This window comes from Salvelinus fontinalis, chromosome 10 (genome assembly GCF_029448725.1).
Source record: "Salvelinus fontinalis isolate EN_2023a chromosome 10, ASM2944872v1, whole genome shotgun sequence".
NCBI classification, from domain to species: Eukaryota; Metazoa; Chordata; class Actinopteri; order Salmoniformes; family Salmonidae; genus Salvelinus; species Salvelinus fontinalis.
In genome coordinates this window covers 1,274,991-1,296,916 of record NC_074674.1, presented here as the reverse complement: position 1 = coordinate 1,296,916, position 21,926 = coordinate 1,274,991, and the positions used below count along the sequence as shown (strand labels likewise).

Sequence of the window (21,926 nt, the reverse complement as noted above, 5' to 3'; positions counted from 1 at the left end):
TCCTATTCCCTCCTCTCCTCTACTCCTCTCCTCTTCCCTCCCCTCCCTCATCTCCTCTTCCCTCATCTCCTCCCCTCTCCCGCCTCTTTCCACCTCTCTTTCCTCTCATCTTCCCTCCTCTCCTCTCCTCTTTCCTCCTCTCCCTCCTCGCCTCTTCTATTCTCTCCTCTTCCCTCCCCTCCTTTCCTCCACTCCTCTCTTATTCCCTCCTCTCCTCTTCTCTCCCTCCTCTCCTCTTCCCTCCTCTCCTCCCCTCTCCCACCTCTTTCCATCTATCCCTCCTCTCCTCTTCCCTCCTCTCCTCCTCTCTTTCATTTCTTTCCACCTCTCCCTCCTCTCCTCTTCCATCCTCTCCTCTTCCCTCCCCTCCTCTCCTGCACTCCTCTCCTATTCCCTCCTCTCCTCTTCTCTCCTCTCATCTCCCTCCTCTCATCTCCCTCCTCTACTCTTCCCTCCTCTCCTCTACTCCTCTCCACTTCCCTCCTCTCCTCTCCCTCCTTTCCTCTGCCCTCCCTCCTATCCCCTTCTCTCCCTCCTTTCCTCTTCCCTCCTCTCCTCTCCTCTCCTCTCCTCTCCCTCCTCTTTCCATCTCTCTCTTCCTTCCTATCCTCTCCTCCCCTCTCCCTCCTCTTTCCACCTCTTTCTCTCTCTCTCTCTCTCTCTCTCTCTCTCTCTCTCTCTCTCTCTCTCTCTCTCTCTCTCTCTCTCTCTCTCTCTCTCTCTCTTCTCTCTCTCTCTCTCTCTCTCCTCTCTCCTCTCCTCTCCTCTCCTCTCCTCTCCTCTCCTCTCCTCTCCTCTCCTCTCCTCTCCTCTCCTCTCCTCCCCTCTGCACCTTGGAGAGCCTAACGGCTCCAGGAATGCAGTGGATAACATATCTCTCATCGAACTTCACTAGAAAGGAATGAGACTGGGAGCCAGCACTTTGCATAATGCATTCTGCCCTAATGAACCACTCGTCAGACCGGTTTTTGGTGTGCGTCAGTGAATGTGGGTTTTTCTGTTTGTTAATGAGTGTGTTGGGGGTTAGGAGTGGAAATACCATTGCTGTGTGTTTTTGGTTGCTCCTTTGGGAGCCCTACGTGCTGCAGACCGTTGTCATAGGAAGGGGACAGACAGGAGGACACAACCCTTTGGCTTTAGTGTGACGTCCCAGTAGATCTTCCCAAGGTGTATCAGAGGGGGAATTTTTGCAACCTTATAAGGAACTTTAGGATTTCTTTCGGAGTTTTAGGAGGACAAGCACAGGTAAGAGCCACACACTGTGGAGAACTACATTTGGTTACACACCTGGAATGTTTTCTGGTTATAAATATTGACAGAGTTTAATATTTATTTGCTGCAGTTATTATCAGCTTGTAGTTTTGCCACCATTCTTGTTCTAACTTTGTTAGTAACATAACCTTTGATGATGCATACTGGTGACCTAACCATTTAAACAGCAACAGCTTTTTTTAGTACATTGTTGGTGACCATTGAGTCTAAGCCTATTTTATCAGCGTACACTAACATAGACCATTATTACAATAAACCCAACAGCTGTGGAAATTATAACAGCGATACTCAGCCCTCCTCATTCTCCCCTGCAGTGACGACATTCACACCAAACACAGAAAAACCTGTTGGAGCTCGTCAGTCAGGTACTGAAATTTCACGTGGTATAAACACACACAGACACGTCAGTGTGCACCCGAGGAAGGACTCTTCTACAAGGAAGTGACATCACGAAGGCATGATCAACACTGCATGGCAAACTCACATCACAGTTACTTATTCAATCAATAAAGCCCCACACACACTCATTTCATGATAGTAACCCACTGACAGAGTAAGTGAACACAGACATTCACTGTGTGAAGTAGAACACTTGTTCCTGGGATATGGGTGTGGCCCTGAGCATGAACAAGAGAAACTAAACTGGGTCACTGCAGAGATGTTGTGGGGGAGGGGGGGGGGGGGGGGGGAGAAAGACAGGTACAAAGACCTGGTGGAAACACCCTTCTCTTTCACTATCCTGGAGGAGGCGGTTGTCACAGCGCTACAACGGAGGTACGAAGACACTTTTACTGGGCTTTTTCTTCTAGATCCTTAAATGTGATACATGTAAGGAGTTCTCTTTGCTTTAATAGTTTGAGGAAGAGACATAGAATGTGGTTGTTCTGTGTGTGAAGGAGTGAGAGAGAGTGTACAGGAGAGGGAGAGAAAGACAGAGGAGAAAAACATTCACATTTTTCCCCACCAATTATTCTAGTGTATTGGATATGGGTCCATTTCTACGTAATGTTCTGACTGAAAACTGAAGGAAGCAGAGAGTTGATCATGATGATAATGAACTGTCAGAATCCTCATGACAACTTTGTCGTGAACTGCCTCTCACTGTGTTCCAAATTGGCCTTGCTCTGAGAGGCATTTCCTAAAGTGTGTAATGTTTTTGGGAAAAGTGTTATTAGAGACTCACCGGGAGTTTAGAGCTTGACTGTTCTCCAGTGGCCACAAAATGGAATTCCTTTGGAATTGAATTATTTGTGTCTGTGTTATTCATGGCAGACAGCAAATGTACGAAACTGCACTGGCAGACAGACTCTATATAAAATCTAATCTTATTTATAAAGAGCTTGACCTCTGGGGTCGGGGGTCAGGAGTAAAGAGACTGTACTGGTCATAGAGTTAGAATATCAGAATATTCCCAAAGGATAGCAATTTGGATCAGATGTTTTTGATCACCCATGGGATGTTCCCATCACAAAACCAGGAAAAGTTTAGACTTTTGCTGTTTTTGTGGTCAGAGTACAGTAAAATCTATGGTTGACTGTAACTTTTAAAGTGATGTAGTGTACTTGTTTGTAGATTTTGTTCGTAGAAGACTGTTTTTCTACTTGAATTTATTTAAATATGCATAATTTGCATATTGGTTATTGGATATATTTATCTCTAGGCCAGCTTGTTGCCCGGATGGCCCCTGTGGGAGACTACATGTAACCCATGTCAAATGGCTAGTTAGCGGTGGTGCGCGCCTATAGCGTTTCAATCGGTGACATCACTCGCTCTGAGACCTGAAGTAGTTGTTCCCCTTGCTCTGCAAGGGCCGTGGATTTTGTGGCGCGATTCCCTGCTCTCCTCCCCTCCCCTCCTCTTTCCATCTCTTTCTTCCCTCCACTTCTCTCCACTCCTCTCCCTCCTGTAGGGTATGCTGAGCTCTTGTCCAGACACCCAGAGTCAAAGGTGAACAATAATAGATCCTAAGCTGACAAGGACTGTCCTGGTAGTCTGCCTATAAAGTAACAGGACGTCTTCTTCTGTGGTCAGTTTGTAGTTTCAAGGTTCCATCGTCTGAACCATGTTCTCCACGGCCACTTCATACAAGAACCAGCATTACTCTGAGCTGAAGAGGAAATGTCTGGAGGACAAGGAACTGTTTGAGGATCCAGAGTTTCCTGTCACCAATGCATCCCTGTTTTACAAGAAACCACCTCCTGGTATGGTGGAGTGGAAGAGACCACGGGTGAGTGACAGACGCCCAAACAGAGCACCTTTGTGCTTTATTCTCCTCTATTAGCTTAATACCAAAAGCAGAATCTGTATGCAAAAACACTAAACATGAAATAGAATGTCACAAGCTTTAATGATTCATTGAAACTATTTGTAATGTTCATGTTTTTCCTCATAGTTTTTAGGAAATGTTATTGCTTAATTAACCTGTCTAGGACTGGGGTGCCGCTAGCGGCACACCCCCCCCCCACATTCCACTGAAAAGGCAGAGCGCGAAATTCAAAAAAAATATTTTTTTTAAATATTTAACTTTCACACATTAAAGTCCAATACAGCTAATGAAAGACACAGATCATGTGAATCCAGCCAACATGTCCGATTTTTAAAATGTTTTACAGGGAAGACACAATATGTAAAGATATAAATCTATTAGCTAAACTCATTAGCATAAGACACCATCTTTTATTTGTCCACCAACACCAGTAGCTATCACCAATTCGGCTAAACTAAGATATTGATAGCCACTAACCAAGAAAAAAACTCATCAGATGACAGTCTGATAACATATTTATGGTATAGGATAGGTTTTGTTAGAAAAATGTGCATATTTCAGGTAGATGTCATAGTTTACAATTGCACCCACCGTCACAAATGGACTAGAATAAATATATAGAGCAACCTGTTTACCTAATTACTAATCATCAAACATTTCGTAAAAATACACAGCATACACTAATCGAAAGACACAGATCCTGTGAATACAGACAATATTTCAGATTTTCTAAGTGTCTTACAGCGAAAACACAATAAATCGTTATATTAGCATACCACATATGCAAACGTTACCAGAGCATTGATTCTAGCCAAAGAGAGCGATAACGTAAACATCGCCAAAATATATTAATTTTTTCACTAACCTTCTCAGAATTCTTCCGATGACACTCCTGTAACATCATATTACACAATCCATATACAGTTTGTTTGAAAATGTGCATATTTAGCCACCAAAATCATGGTTAGACAATGACAAAAGTTGCCCAGCTGGTCAGACAATGTCGTGCGCCATATTAGACAGTGATCTACCCGTATACATAAATACTCATAAACGTGACTAAAAAATATAGGGTGGACAGCGATTGATAGACAATTTAATTCTTAATACAATCGCTGATTTACATTTTTTAAATTATCCTTACTTTTCAATACAGTTTGCGCCAAGCGAAGCTACGTCAAACAAGATGGCGTCCTAAGCGATTAACATTTCTCGACAGAAACACGATTTATCATAATAAATTGTTCCTACTTTGAGCTGTTCTTCCATCAGAATCTTGGGCAAAGAATCCTTTCTTGGGTCTAATCGTCTTTTGGTCGAAAGCTGTCCTCTTGCCATGTCGAAATGCCCATTGCGTTCGGCATGAACTGGAACCGTGCCCAGATATTCACAGTGTCTCAGAAATAAATGTCCCAAAATCGCACTAAACGGAAATAAATTGCTATAAAACGGTTTAAATTAACTACCTTATGATGTTTTTAACTCCTATAACGAGTAGAAACATGACCGGAGAAATATAACTGGCTTCACTAGTGCTTGGAAAAAGTGCAGGTCGGTGTCCACCGCGCGCATGACGCATCTGGAAAAGAGTTCCTACCTACACGTGTTTTTGTTTTATAGGGGCTGTGATTGCGCAATCGATACCATTCAAATCGTCATCACGTAAAGGCATCCAGGGGAAGACGTAAGCAGTGTCTGTATGCTCATAGCAATAACAGTAGCCTTTAAACTGACTCCAGATCAGGGGCCAAAATGTGTGAAATCTGACTCCATGTCAGGGAAATTGCTGTAGAAGGAGTTCTGTTCCACTCAGAGACAAAATTTCAACGGCTATAGAAACCAGAGACTGTTTTCTATCCAATAATAATAATATGCATATTGTACGATCAAGAATTTAGTAGGAAGCCGTTTAAAAAATTACACGATTTACATAAATAGTGACAACAGCACCCCCTAGCCTCAACAGGTTAAAAGACCAATTTATAGTTTGCTGTTGATTAGTAAAAATGTAAGCTTATAAAAGTGCTATAGAGCGCTTTCTGGGATCAGAGCATGACCTTCTTCTTGTGCAATATAAACATGTCATGTCTATGATTGAACTTTCATGTGTGCCGACTTTGATATAAAAACAGTATGACTGTGTTATATTTGGCCATACATAGGTATTGTGAAAGGTGTTGTCTGCCAGGTTTTATATAGACTTATACAATCATTTGTGATGGAGTACTTCAAAGGTTAATGCCTTTTGAGTGGTTGCCTCTGAGGATTGTGTTAAAGGTTAAATGTCATCCACAATGCTTATTGTGGTGACAGACAGCAAACTGTGGTGTGAAACTGAGGTGAGGGTGGTGCTGGGAAGTGTCTCAAAGTGTATACTTTACATAGCGTGTGAGATATATGACAGAACATGTGTTTCAATACCGTCAAGAGAAAAAATAAAATAAAATCTATGTTTGTATAGCTGCCATTCTGTTCAATGGAGAAAGCTGGAGTTATATTTATGCTTAATGTGTTACTGTGTCTGTTCTATGTACAGATGTCGGATCTTCATTTGAGCCAGCATAATACAGCAGGAAAATTATCCTGCAGCAACAGGAAATGTGAATTATCCTGTGGCAAGCATTATAATAAATGTATTTTTGTATGGGTTGATATATTGTTTTGTTAGGGCAAGTCAGGTCTGACATTTCAAAGTGGAAATGACTAACTTTACAAGCCTTTTTAAAAATCTCAAATACACTACAAGTTTGCATTTCCTGCTGTGCAGGAAAATGATCAGCAACAAAAGAGTGATCAAATTAAGATCCTGCATCTATATGGCATGTTGCCCAAGTGACAAGAAGAGAAAACACAATTTCTTATTCATAACAACAGTACACCTCAAGAGAGTTCCAACTCATTTAAAAAGAAAACGTGCTCTAAGCCAGAACTATTTGTCAAGGATTTGCGACTATTGTTACAAGCATAATTTATTAGTGAGCACATTCTAAGGTATTTCAATTTTTCACATGGAACATTTTACCTCACAATTTCACATTTTACCACCCCTCATCATAACTTGTCAACAACATTTTATTTCTCTGTTACAGGAGATCAGTGATGGGCCTCATCTGTTTGTGGAGGGCATCAGCTCCCATGACCTGAACCAGGGGCTTCTGGGTAACTGCTGGTTTGTGGCGGCATGCTCCTGCCTGGCACTGAAGCCAGACCTCTGGCAGAAGGTGAGTTTGGTTTCCTCCTGTCTGGTCATACAGTCTGAGATGTATGTCACAAGAGCAGACTATGTGTGTATTTCCTTTACAGTCACCTTATAGGGCAATACATGGTGCTGTTTGTGAAGGAACACATCAAATCAACCTTTATTTATTTAGCACATTTCAGATGCAATGCAATGCACTTCTCAGGAAAAAAACGAATAAAAAATACAGTGAAAATAAAAACAGAATTATTTACTGCACAGCAAATGTAAGAGGATACAGAACTAAAGAATAACAACAACTGAAAGACTAAAAAAGCACCTTAAGGAAAAGCAAAGCTAAAAAGGTGTGTTTTAAGATCTCTTTTAAATATGTCCACAGTTTTGGCCCCCCTCAGGTTCTCTGGCAGGCCTCTTGGTCCTAGGCTTTGGGATAGTTAAAATACAAGTGGCAGAGGACCTGAGGGACCTACTGGGTCCATAACTCAAAAGCATGTCTGATATGTATTTGGTGTTGTAACGACCTGGGTGTCGGTGGGGTGTGAAATCAGACGCAGGAACAGCAGAGCTTCAATGCGGTGATATTTAATGCCTAACCGGCAAACCAAAATGTCCAACACGGACTTACTGGGTGTCATAAACACCTGTCTTCTAACACGGGAGACAAACCCAGTACACAATACAAAACCCACTCCCGAAATCCACAGCAACAGACGAACAATCCCGCACAAAGAAGCATACAATCTGGCTGGCTAATAAAGCCACACTAATTACCAATTACCCCAAACCAGGTGATACAAATAAACACATAGGGAGGGGGAGAAAAGGATCAGTGGCAGCTAATAGGCCGGTGACGACGACCGCCGAACGCCACCCGAACGGGAAGGAGAGCCTGCCTCGGTTGAAGTCGTGACAGTACCCCCCCTCTGACGCGTGGCTCCCGCAGCGCGCCGACACCGGCCTCGAGGTCGACCCGGAGGACGAGGCGCAGGGCGATCCGGATGGAGGCGATGGAAATCCCTTAACATAGATGGATCCAAAATGTCCTCCACCGGTACCCAGCACCTCTCCTCCGGACCGTACCCCTCCCAGTCTACGAGGTACTGCAGGCCCCTCACCCGGCGTCTTGAGTTCAGAATGGCCCGTATCGTATACGCCGGGGACCCCTCGATGTCTAAAGGGGGAGGAGGGACCTCCAGCACCTCACCGTCCTGCAGGGGACCAGCTACCACCGGCCTGAGGAGAGACACATGAAACGAGGGGTTAATACGATAATAGGAAGGGAGTTTTAACCGATAACACACCTCGTTTATTCTCCTCAGGACTTTGAAGGGCCCTACACACTGCGGCCTCAGCTTCCGGCAGGGCAAGCGGAGGGGTAGGTTTCGGGTCGAGAGCCAGACCCTTTCCCCCGGTACAAACACGGGGGCCTCACTGCGGTGGCGGTCAGCGCTCCTCTTCTGCCTAGTAGTAGCTTGTTGGAGGGACTCCTGGACGGCCCTCCAGGTCTCTTTGGAGCGCTGTACCCACTCCTCCACCGCAGGAGCCTCGGTCTGGCTCGGCTGCCATGGTGCCAGAACCGGCTGGTACCCCAACACACACTGAAAGGGGGACACATTAGTAGAGGAGTGGCGTAGGGAGTTCTGGGCCATCTCGGCCCAGGGAATGTATCTCGCCCACTCCCCTGGCCGGTCCTGGCAATACGACCGCAGAAACCTACCCACCTCCTGGTTCACTCTTTCCACCTGCCCATTACTCTCGGGGTGAAAACCGGAAGTCAAGCTGACCGTGACCCCCAGACGCTCCATGAACGCCCTCCATACTCGGGACGTGAATTGGGGGCCCCGATCAGAAACGATGTCCTCCGGCACCCCGTAGTGCCGGAAGACGTGAGTGAATAAGGCCTCCGCAGTCTGTAGGGCAGTAGGGATACCGGGCAACGGGAGGAGACGGCAGGACTTAGAAAACCGATCCACAATGACCAGAACCGTAGTGTTTCCCTGAGAAGGGGGGAGATCTGTCAGGAAGTCTACGGACAGATGAGACCATGGTCGTTGTGGAACGGGGAGGGGTTGCAACTTCCCTCTAGGAAGGTGCCTAGGAGCCTTACTCTGAGCGCATACCGAACAGGAGGAGACATAAACCCTAACGTCCCGAGCTAAGGTAGGCCACCAATACCTCCCCCGAAGGCTCCCCACGGTCCTCGTCACCCCAGGGTGACCCGAGGAGGGTAGGACATGAGCCCACCGAATCAGTCGGTCCCGAACACCAAGCGGTACGTACTTACGGCCCGCCGGACACTGAGGAGGCGCGGGTTCCGCCCGTAGCGCCCGCTCGATGTCCGAGTCCACCTCCCATACCACTGGCGCTATCAGCCTCGAGGCGGGGATGATGGGAGTGGGTTCGGTGGTCCTATCCTCCGTGTCGTAAAGGCGGGACAATGCATCAGCCTTTACGTTTTGGGAGCCTGGTCTATAAGACAACGTGTACCGAAACCGGGTGAAAAACATGGCCCACCTTGCCTGACGCGGGTTCAGTCTCCGAGCTGCCCGAATATACTCCAGATTCTGGTGGTCGGTCCAGATGAGAAAAGGGTGCTTAGCCCCCTCAAGCCAGTGTCTCCACACCTTCAGAGCCCTGACCACCGCTAACAACTCCCGATCCCCCACATCATAGTTACGCTCCGCTGCACTGAGCTTACTAGAGAAGAAAGCGCAGGGGCGGAGTTTTGGTGGCGTACCCGAGCGCTGTGATAGCACGGCACCCACCCCAGCCTCGGACGCATCCACCTCCACTATGAATGCCAAAGAGGGATCCGGATGCGCCAACACGGGAGCATCCGTGAACAGAGCCTTCAACCTGTTGAAAGCTCCGTCCGCCGCCGCCGACCACCGCAACCGCACCGGGCCCCCCTTTAGCAGTGAGGTAATGGGAGCCGCCACCTGGCCAAAACCCCGGATAAATCTCCGGTAGTAGTTGGCAAAACCCAAAAACCGCTGCACCTCCTTCACCGTGGTTGGAGTCGGCCAATTACGCACGGCCTTTATGCGGTCACTCTCCACCACCACCCCCGAGGTGGAAATGCGATAACCCAGGAAGGAGACGGCTTGTTTGGAGAACACACACTTCTCAGCCTTGACGTATAGGTCATGCTCCAGCAGTCTGCCAAGCACTTTGCGCACCAGAGATACATGCGCGGCGTGAGTAGTTGAGTAGATCAGAATGTCATCGATATACACAACTACCCCCTGCACGTGCAGGTCCCTGAGAATGTCGTCTACAAAGGATTGGAAAACGGCTGGAGCATTCTTTAACCCATACGGCATGACGCAGTACTCATAGTGGCCCGATGTGGTACTAAATGCGGTTTTCCACTCATCTCCTTTCCGAATACGCACCAGACTGTACGCGCTCCTGAGGTCCAGTTTTGTAAAGAACTGCGCTCCGTGAAATGATTCCACCGCCGAAGCGATGAGAGGTAGTGGGTAACTAAACCCCACTGTGATGGCATTTAGACCTCTATAATCAATACACGGACGCAAACCTCCCTCCTTTTTCTTCACAAAAAAGAAACTCGAGGAGACGGGTGAGATGGAGGGCCGAATGTACCCCTGTCCCAGAGACTCCGCGACATATGTCTCCATAGCCAACGTCTCCTCTTGGGACAAAGGGTACACGTGACTCTTAGGAAGCGCAGCGTTAACCTGGAGATCTATCGCACAATCCCTACCCGGTCGATGTGGTGGTAATTTCGTCGCTTTCTTTTTACAGAAAGCGATTGCCAAATCGGCATACTCGGGGGGAATGCGCACCGTGGAACCCTGGTCTGGACTCTCCACCGACGTGGCACCAATGGAAACTCCCAGACACCTTCCAGAACACTCCTCTGACCACCCCTGGAGAACCCCCTGTCTCCACGAAATATTGGGATTGTGCCGGGCCAACCAGGGAACACCCAGCACCACTGGAAACGCAGGCGAATCAATAATAAAGAGACTGATACGTTCCCTATGATTCCCCTGCGTTACCATGTCCAGGGGAACTGTGACCTCCCTGACCACCCCTGACCCTAATGGCCGGCTATCTAGGGAGTGAACGGGAAAGGGAGAATCTATCGGCACAAGCGGAACGCCCAACTTACGGGCGAGTCCGCGATCCATAAAGTTCCCAGCTGCACCTGAATCGACTAGTGCCCTATGCTGGGAAGAGGGGAAAAAATAAAGGAAAAAAATTGAGACAAACATGTGACCAACAGGGGGTTCTGGGTGAGTTTGGTGCTGACTCACCTGGGGTGATCGAGAAGCGTTCCGCCTGACATCTCGACTCCCAGACAGACCCCCCCAGCACCGGTCGAACGTGTGTCCTCTCCGACCACAGTTGGTGCAGGGGGGGCCTCCTCCTCCGGTACCCCTAGGCGCGGCCCCTCCCAACTCCATCGGGATGGGAGCCGGGGCGCTGGGTGGTGGAACGCACAGGACCCTCTCCGAACGCCCGCGGGCAGCCAGCAGAGTATCCAGTCGGATAGACATGTCAATAAGTTCATCTAGAGAAAGCGCGATGTCCCGACACGCTAGCTCCCTGCGGACGTCCTCCCGGAGACTACACCGGTAGTGGTCAATAAGGGCCCTGTCGTTCCACCCTGATCCCGCGGCCAAGGTCCGGAACTCCAGCGCGAAATCCTGTGCGCTCCTCTTCTCCTGCCTGAGATGAAATAGTCTCTCACCCGCCGCTCGGCCGTCTGTGGGGTGGTCAAACACGGCACGAAAACGACGGGTAAACTCCGGGTAGTGCTCCTTCGCGGAGTCCGGGCCATTCCAGACTGCGTTGGCCCACTCCAGAGCACGACCCGTTAGGCAGGAGACGAGGACACTCACCCTCTCCGCTCCCGAGGGAGTGGGGCGAACAGTGGCCAGGTATAGCTCCAGTTGGAGTAAGAACCCCTGACAACCTGCCGCTGCTCCATCATAATCCCTCGGGAGCGTAAGACGGAGCGCGCTGGAGCCGGGGGATGAAGAGTCCTGGGGGGGGGGAGCCGAAGGTGGAGAGAGGAGCCCACTCCTCTCCCATCGCTCCATTCTCTCCATCATTTGGTCCATGGCGGATCCGATCCGATGGAGGACAGTTGTGTGGTGGAGAACCCGTTCCTCCATCGATGGGAGAGGGTTGGCTGCTGCTCCTGCTGACTCCATTTAAATAGGTGCGGGATTCTGTAACGACCTGGGTGTCGGTGGGGTGTGAAATCAGACGCAGGAACAGCAGAGCTTCAATGCGGTGATATTTAATGCCTAACCGGCAAACCAAAATGTCCAACACGGACTTACTGGGTGTCATAAACACCTGTCTTCTAACACGGGAGACAAACCCAGTACACAATACAAAACCCACTCCCGAAATCCACAGCAACAGACGAACAATCCCGCACAAAGAAGCATACAATCTGGCTGGCTAATAAAGCCACACTAATTACCAATTACCCCAAACCAGGTGATACAAATAAACACATAGGGAGGGGGAGAAAAGGATCAGTGGCAGCTAATAGGCCGGTGACGACGACCGCCGAACGCCACCCGAACGGGAAGGAGAGCCTGCCTCGGTTGAAGTCGTGACAGGTGTACACAATCGTGGGTTGATTTAAAAACCAATAGAAGAATCGTACAATGAATTGTAAAAATTCACAGGCAGCCAGTACAAGACTTTAAAACCAGTGAAGTATGTGCTCTCCGTCTGGTCTTGGTCAGTACCCGTGCTGCAGCATTCTGTATGTTTTGTAGTTGATCAATGGCTTTCTTGGGTAGAGCAGACAGGAGAGCATTACAATAGGCAAGCCTGCTTGTAATAAATGCATGGATGAGTCTCTGTATCAGACTGAGAAACGGACACACCTTAGCAATGTTGCTCAGGTGGTAAAAAGTTATTTTGGTCACATTCCTAATGTGTGACTCAAATTGAGCAGCTAATGTCTATGAAGTATGTGGGTGAAAGTCTGTGTGCCATTCCATACTGTTGATACCTGACTCAAGAGGGGACGTAGCTTAGTTCACCTGAGGAATTCCCCCGAGGGGCTTTTCACTCCCATTGAAGGAAACTAGTGTCATCCTTCCATCTTAAATGACCATTACCATTCAGAAACATTCAACTTTCCATTTACATACATTTAAGTCATTTAGCAGACGCTCTTATCCAGAGCGACTTACAAATTGGTGCATTCACCATAAGATATCCAGTGGAACAACCACTTTACAATAGTGCATCTAAATCTTTTAAGGGGGGGGGGGGGGTTAGAAGGATTACTTTATCCTATCATAGGTATTCCTTAAAGAGGTGGGGTTTCAGGTGTCTCCGGAAGGTGGTGATTGACTCCGCTGACCTGGCGTCATAAGGGAGTTTGTTCCACCATTGGGGTGCCAGAGCAGCGAACAGTTTTTTTTGACTGGGCTAGGCGGGAACTGTACTTCCTCAGAGGTAGGGAGGCGAGCAGGCCAGAGGTGGATGAACGCAGTGCCCTTGTTTGGGTGTAGGGCCTGATCAGAGCCTGAAGGTACGGAGGTGCCGTTCCCCTCACAGCTCCGTAGGCAAGCACCATGGTCTTGTAGCGGATGCGAGCTTCAACTGGAAGCCAGTGGAGAGAGCGGAGGAGCGGGGTGACGTGAGAGAACTTGGGAAGGTTGAACACCAGACGGGCTGCGGCGTTCTGGATGAGTTGTAGGGGTTTAATGGCACAGGCAGGGAGCCCAGCCAACAGCGAGTTGCAGTAATCCAGACGGGAGATGACAAGTGCCTGGATTAGGACCTGTGCCGCTTCCTGTGTGAGGCAGGGTCGTACTCTGCGAATGTTGTAGAGCATGAACCTACAGGAACGGGTCACCGCCTTGATGTTAGTTGAGAACGACAGGGTGTTGTCCAGGATCACGCCAAGGTTCTTAGCACTCTGGGAGGAGGACACAATGGAGTTGTCAACCGTGATGGCGAGATCATGGAACGGGCAGTCCTTCCCCGGGAGGAAGCGCAGCTCCGTCTTGCCGAGGTTCAGCTTGAGGTGGTGATCCGTCATCCACACTGATATGTCTGCCAGACATGCAGAGATGCGATTCGCCACCTGGTTATCAGAAGGGGGAAAGGAGAAGATTAATTGTGTGTCGTCTGCATAGCAATGATAGGAGAGACCATGTGAGGATATGACAGAGCCAAGTGACTTGGTGTATAGCGAGAATAGGAGAGGGCCTAGAACAGAGCCCTGGGGGACACCAGTGGTGAGAGCACGTGGTGCGGAGACAGATTCTCGCCACGCCACCTGGTAGGAGCGACCTGTCAGGTAGGACGCAATCCAAGCGTGGGCCGCGCCGGAGATGCCCAACTCGGAGAGGGTGGAGAGGAGGATCTGATGGTTCACAGTATCAAAGGCAGCCGATAGTTCTAGAAGGATGAGAGCAGAGGAGAGAGAGTTAGCTTTAGCAGTGCGGAGCGCCTCCGTGACACAGAGAAGAGCAGTCTCAGTTGAATGACTAGTCTTGAAACCTGACTGATTTGGATCAAGAAGGTCATTCTGAGAGAGATAGCAGGAGAGCTGACCAAGGACGGCACGTTCAAGAGTTTTGGAAAGAAAAGAAAGAAGGGATACTGGTCTGTAGTTGTTGACATCGGAATATCGAGTGTAGGTTTTTTCAGAAGGGGTGCAACTCTCGCTCTCTTGAAGACGGAAGGGACGTAGCCAGCGGTCAAGGATGAGTTGATGAGCGAGTTGAGGTAAGGGAGAAGGTCTCCGGAAATGGTCTGGAGAAGAGAGGAGGGGATGGGGTCAAGCGGGCAGGTTGTTAGGCGGCCGGCCGTCACAAGACGCGAGATTTCATCTGGAGAGAGAGGGGAGAAAGAGGTTAAAGCACAGGGTAGGGCAGTGTGAGCAGAACCAGCGGTGTCGTTTGACTTAGCAAACGAGGATCGGATGTCGTCGACCTTCTTTTCAAAATGGTTGACGAAGTCATCCGCAGAGAGGGAGGAGGGGGGGGAGGGGGGAGGAGGATTCAGGAGGGAGGAAAAGGTGGCAAAGAGCTTCCTAGGGTTAGAGGCAGATGCTTGGAATTTAGAGTGGTAGAAAGTGGCTTCAGCAGCAGAGACAGAAGAGGAAATGTAGAGAGGAGGGAGTGAAAGGATGCCAGGTCCGCAGGGAGGCGAGTTTTCCTCCATTTCCGCTCGGCTGCCCGCAGCCCTGTTTTGTGAGCTCGCAATGAGTCGTCGAGCCACGGAGCAGGAGGGGAGGACCGAGCCGGCCTGGAGGATAGGGGACATAGAGAGTCAAAGGATGCAGAAAGGGAGGAGAGGAGGGTTGAGGAGGCAGAATCAGGAGATAGGTTGGAGAAGGTTTGGCAGCGGCCACGCGGTGTGAAGCATTTGTATGGTCTGTGCAGAGAGGATAGAACTGTGATAGACAGACACATAGTTGACAGGCTACAGAAGAGGCTACGCTAATGCAAAGGAGATTGGAATGACAAGTGGACTACACGTCTCGAATGTTCAGAAAGTTAAGCTTACGTTGCAAAAATCTTATTGACTAAAATGATTAAAATGATACAGTACTGCTGGCTGGTGAAGTAGGCTAGCTAGCAGTGGCTGCGTTGTTGACTTTGTTTGAAAGTGTAGCTGGCTAGGTAACCTCGATAACTGGCTAGGTAACCTCTATAACCTCGATAATTACTCTAAACTACACAATTATCTTAGATACAAAGACAGCAAAGACAACTATGTATCTAGCTAGCACTACACTAATCAAATTGTTCCGTTGTAATGTATTATTAGTTTCTACAGTGCTGTTAGTCGGTAGAAGTTGACTAGCTAGCTAGCAGTTGTTGACTAGGTAGGAGAACGGTGGCGCGGCAACGAAAATAGCTGGCTAGCTAACCTCGATAATTACTCTAAACTACACAATTATCTTAGATACAAAGACAGCAAAGACAACTATGTAGCTAACTAACACTACACTAATCAAGTCGTTCCGTTGTAATGTAATAGTTTCTACAGTACTGCTATTCGGTAGAAGTTGGCTAGCTGGCTAGCTAGCAGTGTTGACTACGTTAGAAGGACGAAAATAGCTGGCTAGCTAACCTCGATAATTACTCTAAACTACACAATTATCTTTGATACAAAGACGGCTATGTAGCTAGCTAAGAAAAAAATGCTCAGATCAAACAAATCAAACCGTTGTACTGTAATGAAATGTAATGAAATGTAATATTACCTGTGGAGCGAAGCGAAGTGCGACTACTCGCTCCAACCCGGAAGCATTATGGATTATTTCCCTTTTTCAAGCCTGGCTGGGAAAGATACTACTTGCCTACATCCCCACAGCAACTTGCCCAAGCCTCCCACATTTCTCCTTCACCCAAAACTAGATAGCTGATGTTCTGAAAGAGACAAAATCTGGACCCCTACAAATCAGCTGGGCTAGACAATCTGGACCCTCTCTTTCTAAAATTATCTGCCGCAATTGTTTCAACCCCTATTATTAGCCTGTTGAGCCTCTCTTTCGTATCGTCTGAGATCCTCAAAGATTGAAAAGCTGCCGCGGTCATCCCCAGACGAGCTTCAATGCCATACAACTCTCCTTCCGTGGTCTCCAACTGCTCTTAAATGCAAGTCAAACTAAATATATGCTCTTCAACCGATCGCTGCCTGCACCTGCCCGCCGGTCCAGCATCACTACTCTGGACGGTTCTGACTTAGAATATGTGGACAACTACAAATACCTAGGTGTCTGGTTAGACTGTAAACTCTCCTTCCAGACTCACATTAAGCATCTCCAATCCAAAATGAAATCTAGAATCAGCTTCCTATTTCGCAACAAAGCATCCTTCACTCATGCTGCCAAACAGACCCTCGTTAAACTGACTATCCTACCGATCCTTGACTTCAGCGATGTCATTTACAAAATAGCCTCCAACACTCTACTCAGCAAATTGGATGCAGTCTATCACAGTGCCATCCATTTTGTCACCAAAGCCCCTTACACTACCCACCACTGCGACCTGTATGCTCTCGTTGGCTGGCCCTCGCTTCATAATCGTTGCCAAACCCACTGGCTCCAGGTCATCTATAAGTCTTTACTAGGTAAAGCCCCGCCTTATCTCAGCTCACTGGTCACCATAGCAGCACCCACCCATAGCACACGCTCCAGCAGGTATATTTCACTGGTCACCCCCAAAGCCAATTCCTCCTTTGGCCACCTTTCCTTCCCGTTCTCTGCTGCCAATGACTGGAACAAATTGCAAAAATCCCTGAAGCTGGAGACTCATATCTCCCTCACTAACTTTAAGCATCAGCTGTCAGAACAGCTCACTGATCATTGCACCTGTACATAGCCCAACTGTAAATAGCCCATCCAACTACCTCATCCCCATATTGTTATTTACTTTTTTGCTCCTTTTCACCCCAGTATCTCTACTTGCACATTCATCTTCTGCACATCTATCACTCCAGTGTTTAATTGCTAAATTGTAATTATTTCGCCACTACGGCCTATTTATTGCCTTACCTCCCTAATCTTACCTCATTTGCACACTCTGTATATAGAGTTTTCTATTGTGTTATTATTGACTGTACATTTGTTTATTCAATGTGTGACTCTGTGTTGTTGTTTGTGTCGCACTGCTTTGCTTTATCTTGGCCAGGTCGCAGTTTTAAATGAGAACTTGTTCTCAACTGGCCTACCTGGTTAAATAAAGGTGAAATATATATATTTTTGAAACCACCCAAGTTTAAAACGATTCACATTTGACTAGACATGTTGTTCACTGTGAAGCCCTTTGTGTTGACAGGTCATTCCTGACTGGAAGGAGCAGGAATGGGACTCCAAGCACCTGGAGAACTACGCTGGCATCTTCCACTTCCAGTTCTGGGTGTTTGGGGAGTGGGTGGACGTGGTGGTGGATGACCGCCTGCCCAGCATCAACGGAGAGCTCATTTACTGCCACTCCAAAGTCAAAAACGAGTTTTGGAGTGCCCTGCTTGAGAAAGCCTATGCCAAGTATGTAAACTCTAACATTTCTCAACCCTTGATTCATAAAGCATAGCGTTTCGTACCCTCTAACCTCTCTGTATCTTCTCCGGACTCTCTTCTCTCTCCTCTTGTCTCCAGGCTCTCTGGCTGCTATGAGTCGCTGGATGGGGGCAACACTGGGGATGCGGTGGTGGATTTCAGTGGAGCCGTGGCAGAGGCCATCAACCTTGAGGCTGAAGCTTTCCACAAAGACCAGGGGAGAATGGACAAACTGTTTGAGGACCTGTTCAAAGTCTACGACAGGGATGGAATAATCAGCTGCTCCATCAAGGTCTGTCTTTTCAATTGATCATTTTCAATTGATCAGCACACTATAGTCACAGGTAATTGTGTGTAGTAGACACAAATGACTGACTACTGTGCTTGGACCTCTTTTAGGCGTCTCCTTCTGAAATTGAGGCACGGATGGCATGTGGGCTGGTGAAGGGCCATGCCTACTCAGTGACTTCCGTGAAGAAAGTACGATTGGGCCACGGGCTGATGGCCTACTTCCAGAACGAGACCATCCCCCTGATTCGCATGAGGAACCCCTGGGGAAAGATTGAGTGGAACGGAGCCTGGAGTGACAGGTGAGGAGGACATATCCTCCCCGCTCGCTTACTGTTCAACCTCTCCACACTTCAGTGCACAGGTGACCTCATCAACTCATTATTTCATTCTCCCTCCCTCTATTTCCTGTTGCCTCTCCCCCTCTCCCCCTCTCCTACTTCAGTTCAGCGGAATGGAAAAAGGTTGGCAGCATGGAGAGGAATAAACTTGGCATCACAGTGGAAGATGATGGGGAGTTCTGGTGAGTGTAAAAAAAACAATTAAAGGCTGTTATCTCTTCTGTTCAACGTGTGAGAATGTTTTATCTGTCTACCTATGTTAATTTGCGTCTCTGTGTGTGTGCGCTACTGTATCTTCAAAGGATGGAGTTTAGAGACTGGTGTAAGTACTTCACAGATGCAGACGTTTGTCGTCTCATCAACACCTCCCTGCTCACCATCGACAAGACATGGAACGAAGTGATGATTTTGGGGAGTTGGACCAAGAATGCAGAACCTCTGCGCAACCGCTGTGGAGGCTGCATGAACCACAAACATACCTTCTTGCAGAACCCCCAGTACCTGTTTGAGGTGACCAAGGAAGTGGATGAGGTTCTGATCTCCCTACAGCAGAGAGACATGAAGATCCACAGACGTATCGGCCAGGGAGAGAACCTGACCATCGGCTTCGCCGTCTTCAAGGTAGTTCATATTAACATCCTCTAAGAATGACTAGTGGGACTGGGGTGAGAGACTGGGCCAGTGAGGGTTTGTGTAAGAGACAGGGTATGCATCTTGGGCATTGGTCCAACTTCAGTTCATTTTAGCGGAGAAGTTCTCTGCGCCACATGTTTGACTTCCCCCGCTGTACACGAATTTTGATAAATCAGTGGAATTTCAATTTTCCCTCTTCATCCGTTGAACAAACAGCAAATAAACCAGAGGGTGTTTACAATAATGGGTAGACATTACTTATAAATGCCACATTGGCTTGTTCATATCAGGGACACAAACTTTCAACGACCTGTAATCACTAAATGATTAATATTTTAGATCTGATCAAGCTGTAACAACAAACACTGGGGAACAGTCATGGTGAAAAAATATTTCTTTTGATTTAAGGTTGAACTGAATAGGAAATACCGCATGCATGACATCATCACCCAACTTAACGTGCAAACTACTACGTACATCAACGCCCGCACGGTGTTCATGAGGGCCATGCTCCCCAAGGGTCGCTACATGATCATCCCCTCCACCTTCAAACCTGAGATTCTGGGAGAGTTCATGCTACGTGTTTACACTAACGTAGACTCAGGATGCAGGTACTGGAAATAGACCTGTACACATAGTAACACACTTCAGTATGATATCTTATCTATGCAGCATACCATTACTTTAGCATTACTGTAAAGGTATAAGATGATCTCTCTCTCAGAGAGCTGACAGAACACCAGCCCAGGATGACGTGTTGGAGTAAGTTGACTGGCTACCCTGTTGCCGTGTCCCAGATCTATGTCCACGGAGCAGAGGGGCTGGAGAACCAGGACCGCACAGGGGGTGAGAGAACGCTCCACAACCTCAAATTAAAACTATGTCATACATTACAGGGAAACATAAGTCAAAATGTTTTTGACATTTTGGGGGTATATTCAGCATTGCCTAATGGCTGGTTAACGCTGCTTCATTGTACAGGTGCGGATCCATATGTGATCATATCCTGTGAGGGCTCCTCAGTCCGGTCAACAGTCAAGGCGGACACCGTGATGCCGGTGTTTGATACCAGAGCCATCTTCTACAGGAAGAAGCCCACAAAGCCAATCACTGTGGAGGTAAGGTATATGGGGGTCAAAGAGCATCACTACCAATGGGCTGGGAGGACAAACTGACTAGTGAATTGTTACATTTAGATGTCTGAAGTTAGGGCTGGATTCAATTCGTGTCGCTGAAGTTCAGCACTACAGTGCGCTTGAAATGTAAAGTTGAGCCGACATTTGCAGAGATTACCGTGAAGGCAGTTTCTGCTAACGCAGGAACAGTGCCTTTAAATGTGGCACTTCAGCACTACGGATTGAATAATGCCCTTAGTGTCTTCAATGAATGGTCAGATAGTGTTCACTCAAAACCTTGGTCTTAAATGGCCTCCACTTCCATTCTCATCCCCCCTCCCTGTCCTCCTCCCCAGGTGTGGAACAGTAATGCTGTGAAGGACCAGTTCCTGGGCCAGGTGGTTCTGACAGGCTCAGTGAAGGACTCCACCAACCCCCAGAGGCTCCAGCTGAGGAAGAGCGGCAGAGCCATGGCCGACGAGATGCCTGGCTCCATCACCCTCCGTATCGTCACCTGCACCGAGCTCACAGACATGTGACCTGGATCAGCTGACTACTACCTGGGTCACATTGACAATGTGTACAACACTCTGTTGCCTCTGACACTTTGAACAGGGGCTCATCACTACAAGGCATAAGGTTATCACTCAGAATGACTATCAATGTGAGCTTACAATATATTCTACTAAAGACCGCCTTGGTCATGGACCAAGAAGCACCTACTAAAGACTGCCTTGGTCATGGACCAAGAAGCACCTACTAAAGACTGCCTTGGTCATGGACCAAGAAGCACCTACTAAAGACTGCCTTGGTCATGGACCAAGAAGCACCTACTAAAGACTGCCTTGGTCATGGACCAAGAAGCACCTACTAAAGACTGCCTTGGTCATGGACCAAGAAGCACCTACTAAAGACTGCCTTGGTCATGGACCAAGAAGCACCTACTAAAGACTGCCTTGGTCATGGACCAAGAAGTATCTTCAAGCCTTCTGGAGTTTTGTTTGTTCTTATAGTGTTTTATAAAGGGACAAGACATTACTTTTTGAAAGATGAATAACTGTAAATATATCATTATTTTATACTAGACTATACACTATGAAACATAATAACTCTTCAGAGTAATACGCATACTGTATCTGTATACAACATTATGCAACTTATACATTCCAACAATATGTTTATTATCATATACAAATAAAACTCTTTTCATATTGCTGAAATACAGCCAAAAGGCTCTTGCTGCAAATATTGGAAAGTCTTGAAAGAGCCAAATGTATCTAGAGTGTAAGTTTTGGACCATGGTCATTCATTTATGTCATTCCACTGAACTTATTGAAATGTCTAAAGGGTATGTACTGCCTCTAAACTACCATATTCCTTTGCTCGAAATGTCTTGCCACTTTTAGTCCCTCTCTACTAACAGCAAAGAAAAGTGAATCCATTCAAACCAAAAAGTTATTTTTGTATTTTTTTTAATTTCAGTTCAGTTCCCAAACTGCAGTATTTTGTTGTTTTACACTCAAGACACAGCCATGCACAATTCAGAATTCCAAAAAGTATGTTGCTTTAACCACATTTAAAAATAGCTTATCCAAAACCTTAGTTGTCCCCAGTTACTTTTTCTCATCTGTCCTTTTCCAAAGATGGGGCTTGCTGAGGTTCACCAGATGGGTCAGCAGTTTACAAACCCAGATAATAATAATAATCATCATTTTAAATAAACACTTTTTTGCCTTTGTTCCGTTCTCATGATACACATTAATGGAGGAATTTTCACACCACGTGTACA

General features: G+C 47.4%; 1 protein-coding gene across 3 annotated transcripts; it reads left to right on the top strand.

Annotated features, from left to right (window-relative positions):
• Positions 1-1,017: 1,017 nt before the first annotated feature.
• LOC129863333 (calpain-5-like) lies at positions 1,018-21,734 on the top strand. 3 transcript variants are annotated; one of them, XM_055935232.1, is made up of 13 exons: positions 1,018-1,245; positions 1,587-1,637; positions 3,304-3,499; positions 6,628-6,759; positions 17,540-17,748; positions 17,860-18,052; positions 18,160-18,350; positions 18,494-18,571; positions 18,692-19,010; positions 19,431-19,633; positions 19,747-19,868; positions 20,004-20,140; positions 20,494-21,734. In XM_055935232.1, exons 3-13 carry the CDS (start codon positions 3,335-3,337, stop codon positions 20,674-20,676), a joined length of 1,932 nt encoding a protein of 643 aa, XP_055791207.1. In that variant the 5' UTR covers positions 1,018-1,245; positions 1,587-1,637; positions 3,304-3,334; the 3' UTR covers positions 20,677-21,734. The 3 variants fall into 3 exon arrangements, with proteins under 3 accessions (XP_055791207.1, XP_055791208.1, XP_055791209.1); XM_055935233.1 differs by lacking the exons at positions 1,018-1,245; positions 1,587-1,637 and adding an exon at positions 1,965-2,046; XM_055935234.1 differs by lacking the exons at positions 1,018-1,245; positions 1,587-1,637 and adding an exon at positions 2,000-2,100.
• The last annotated feature ends 192 nt before the right edge of the window (positions 21,735-21,926 follow it).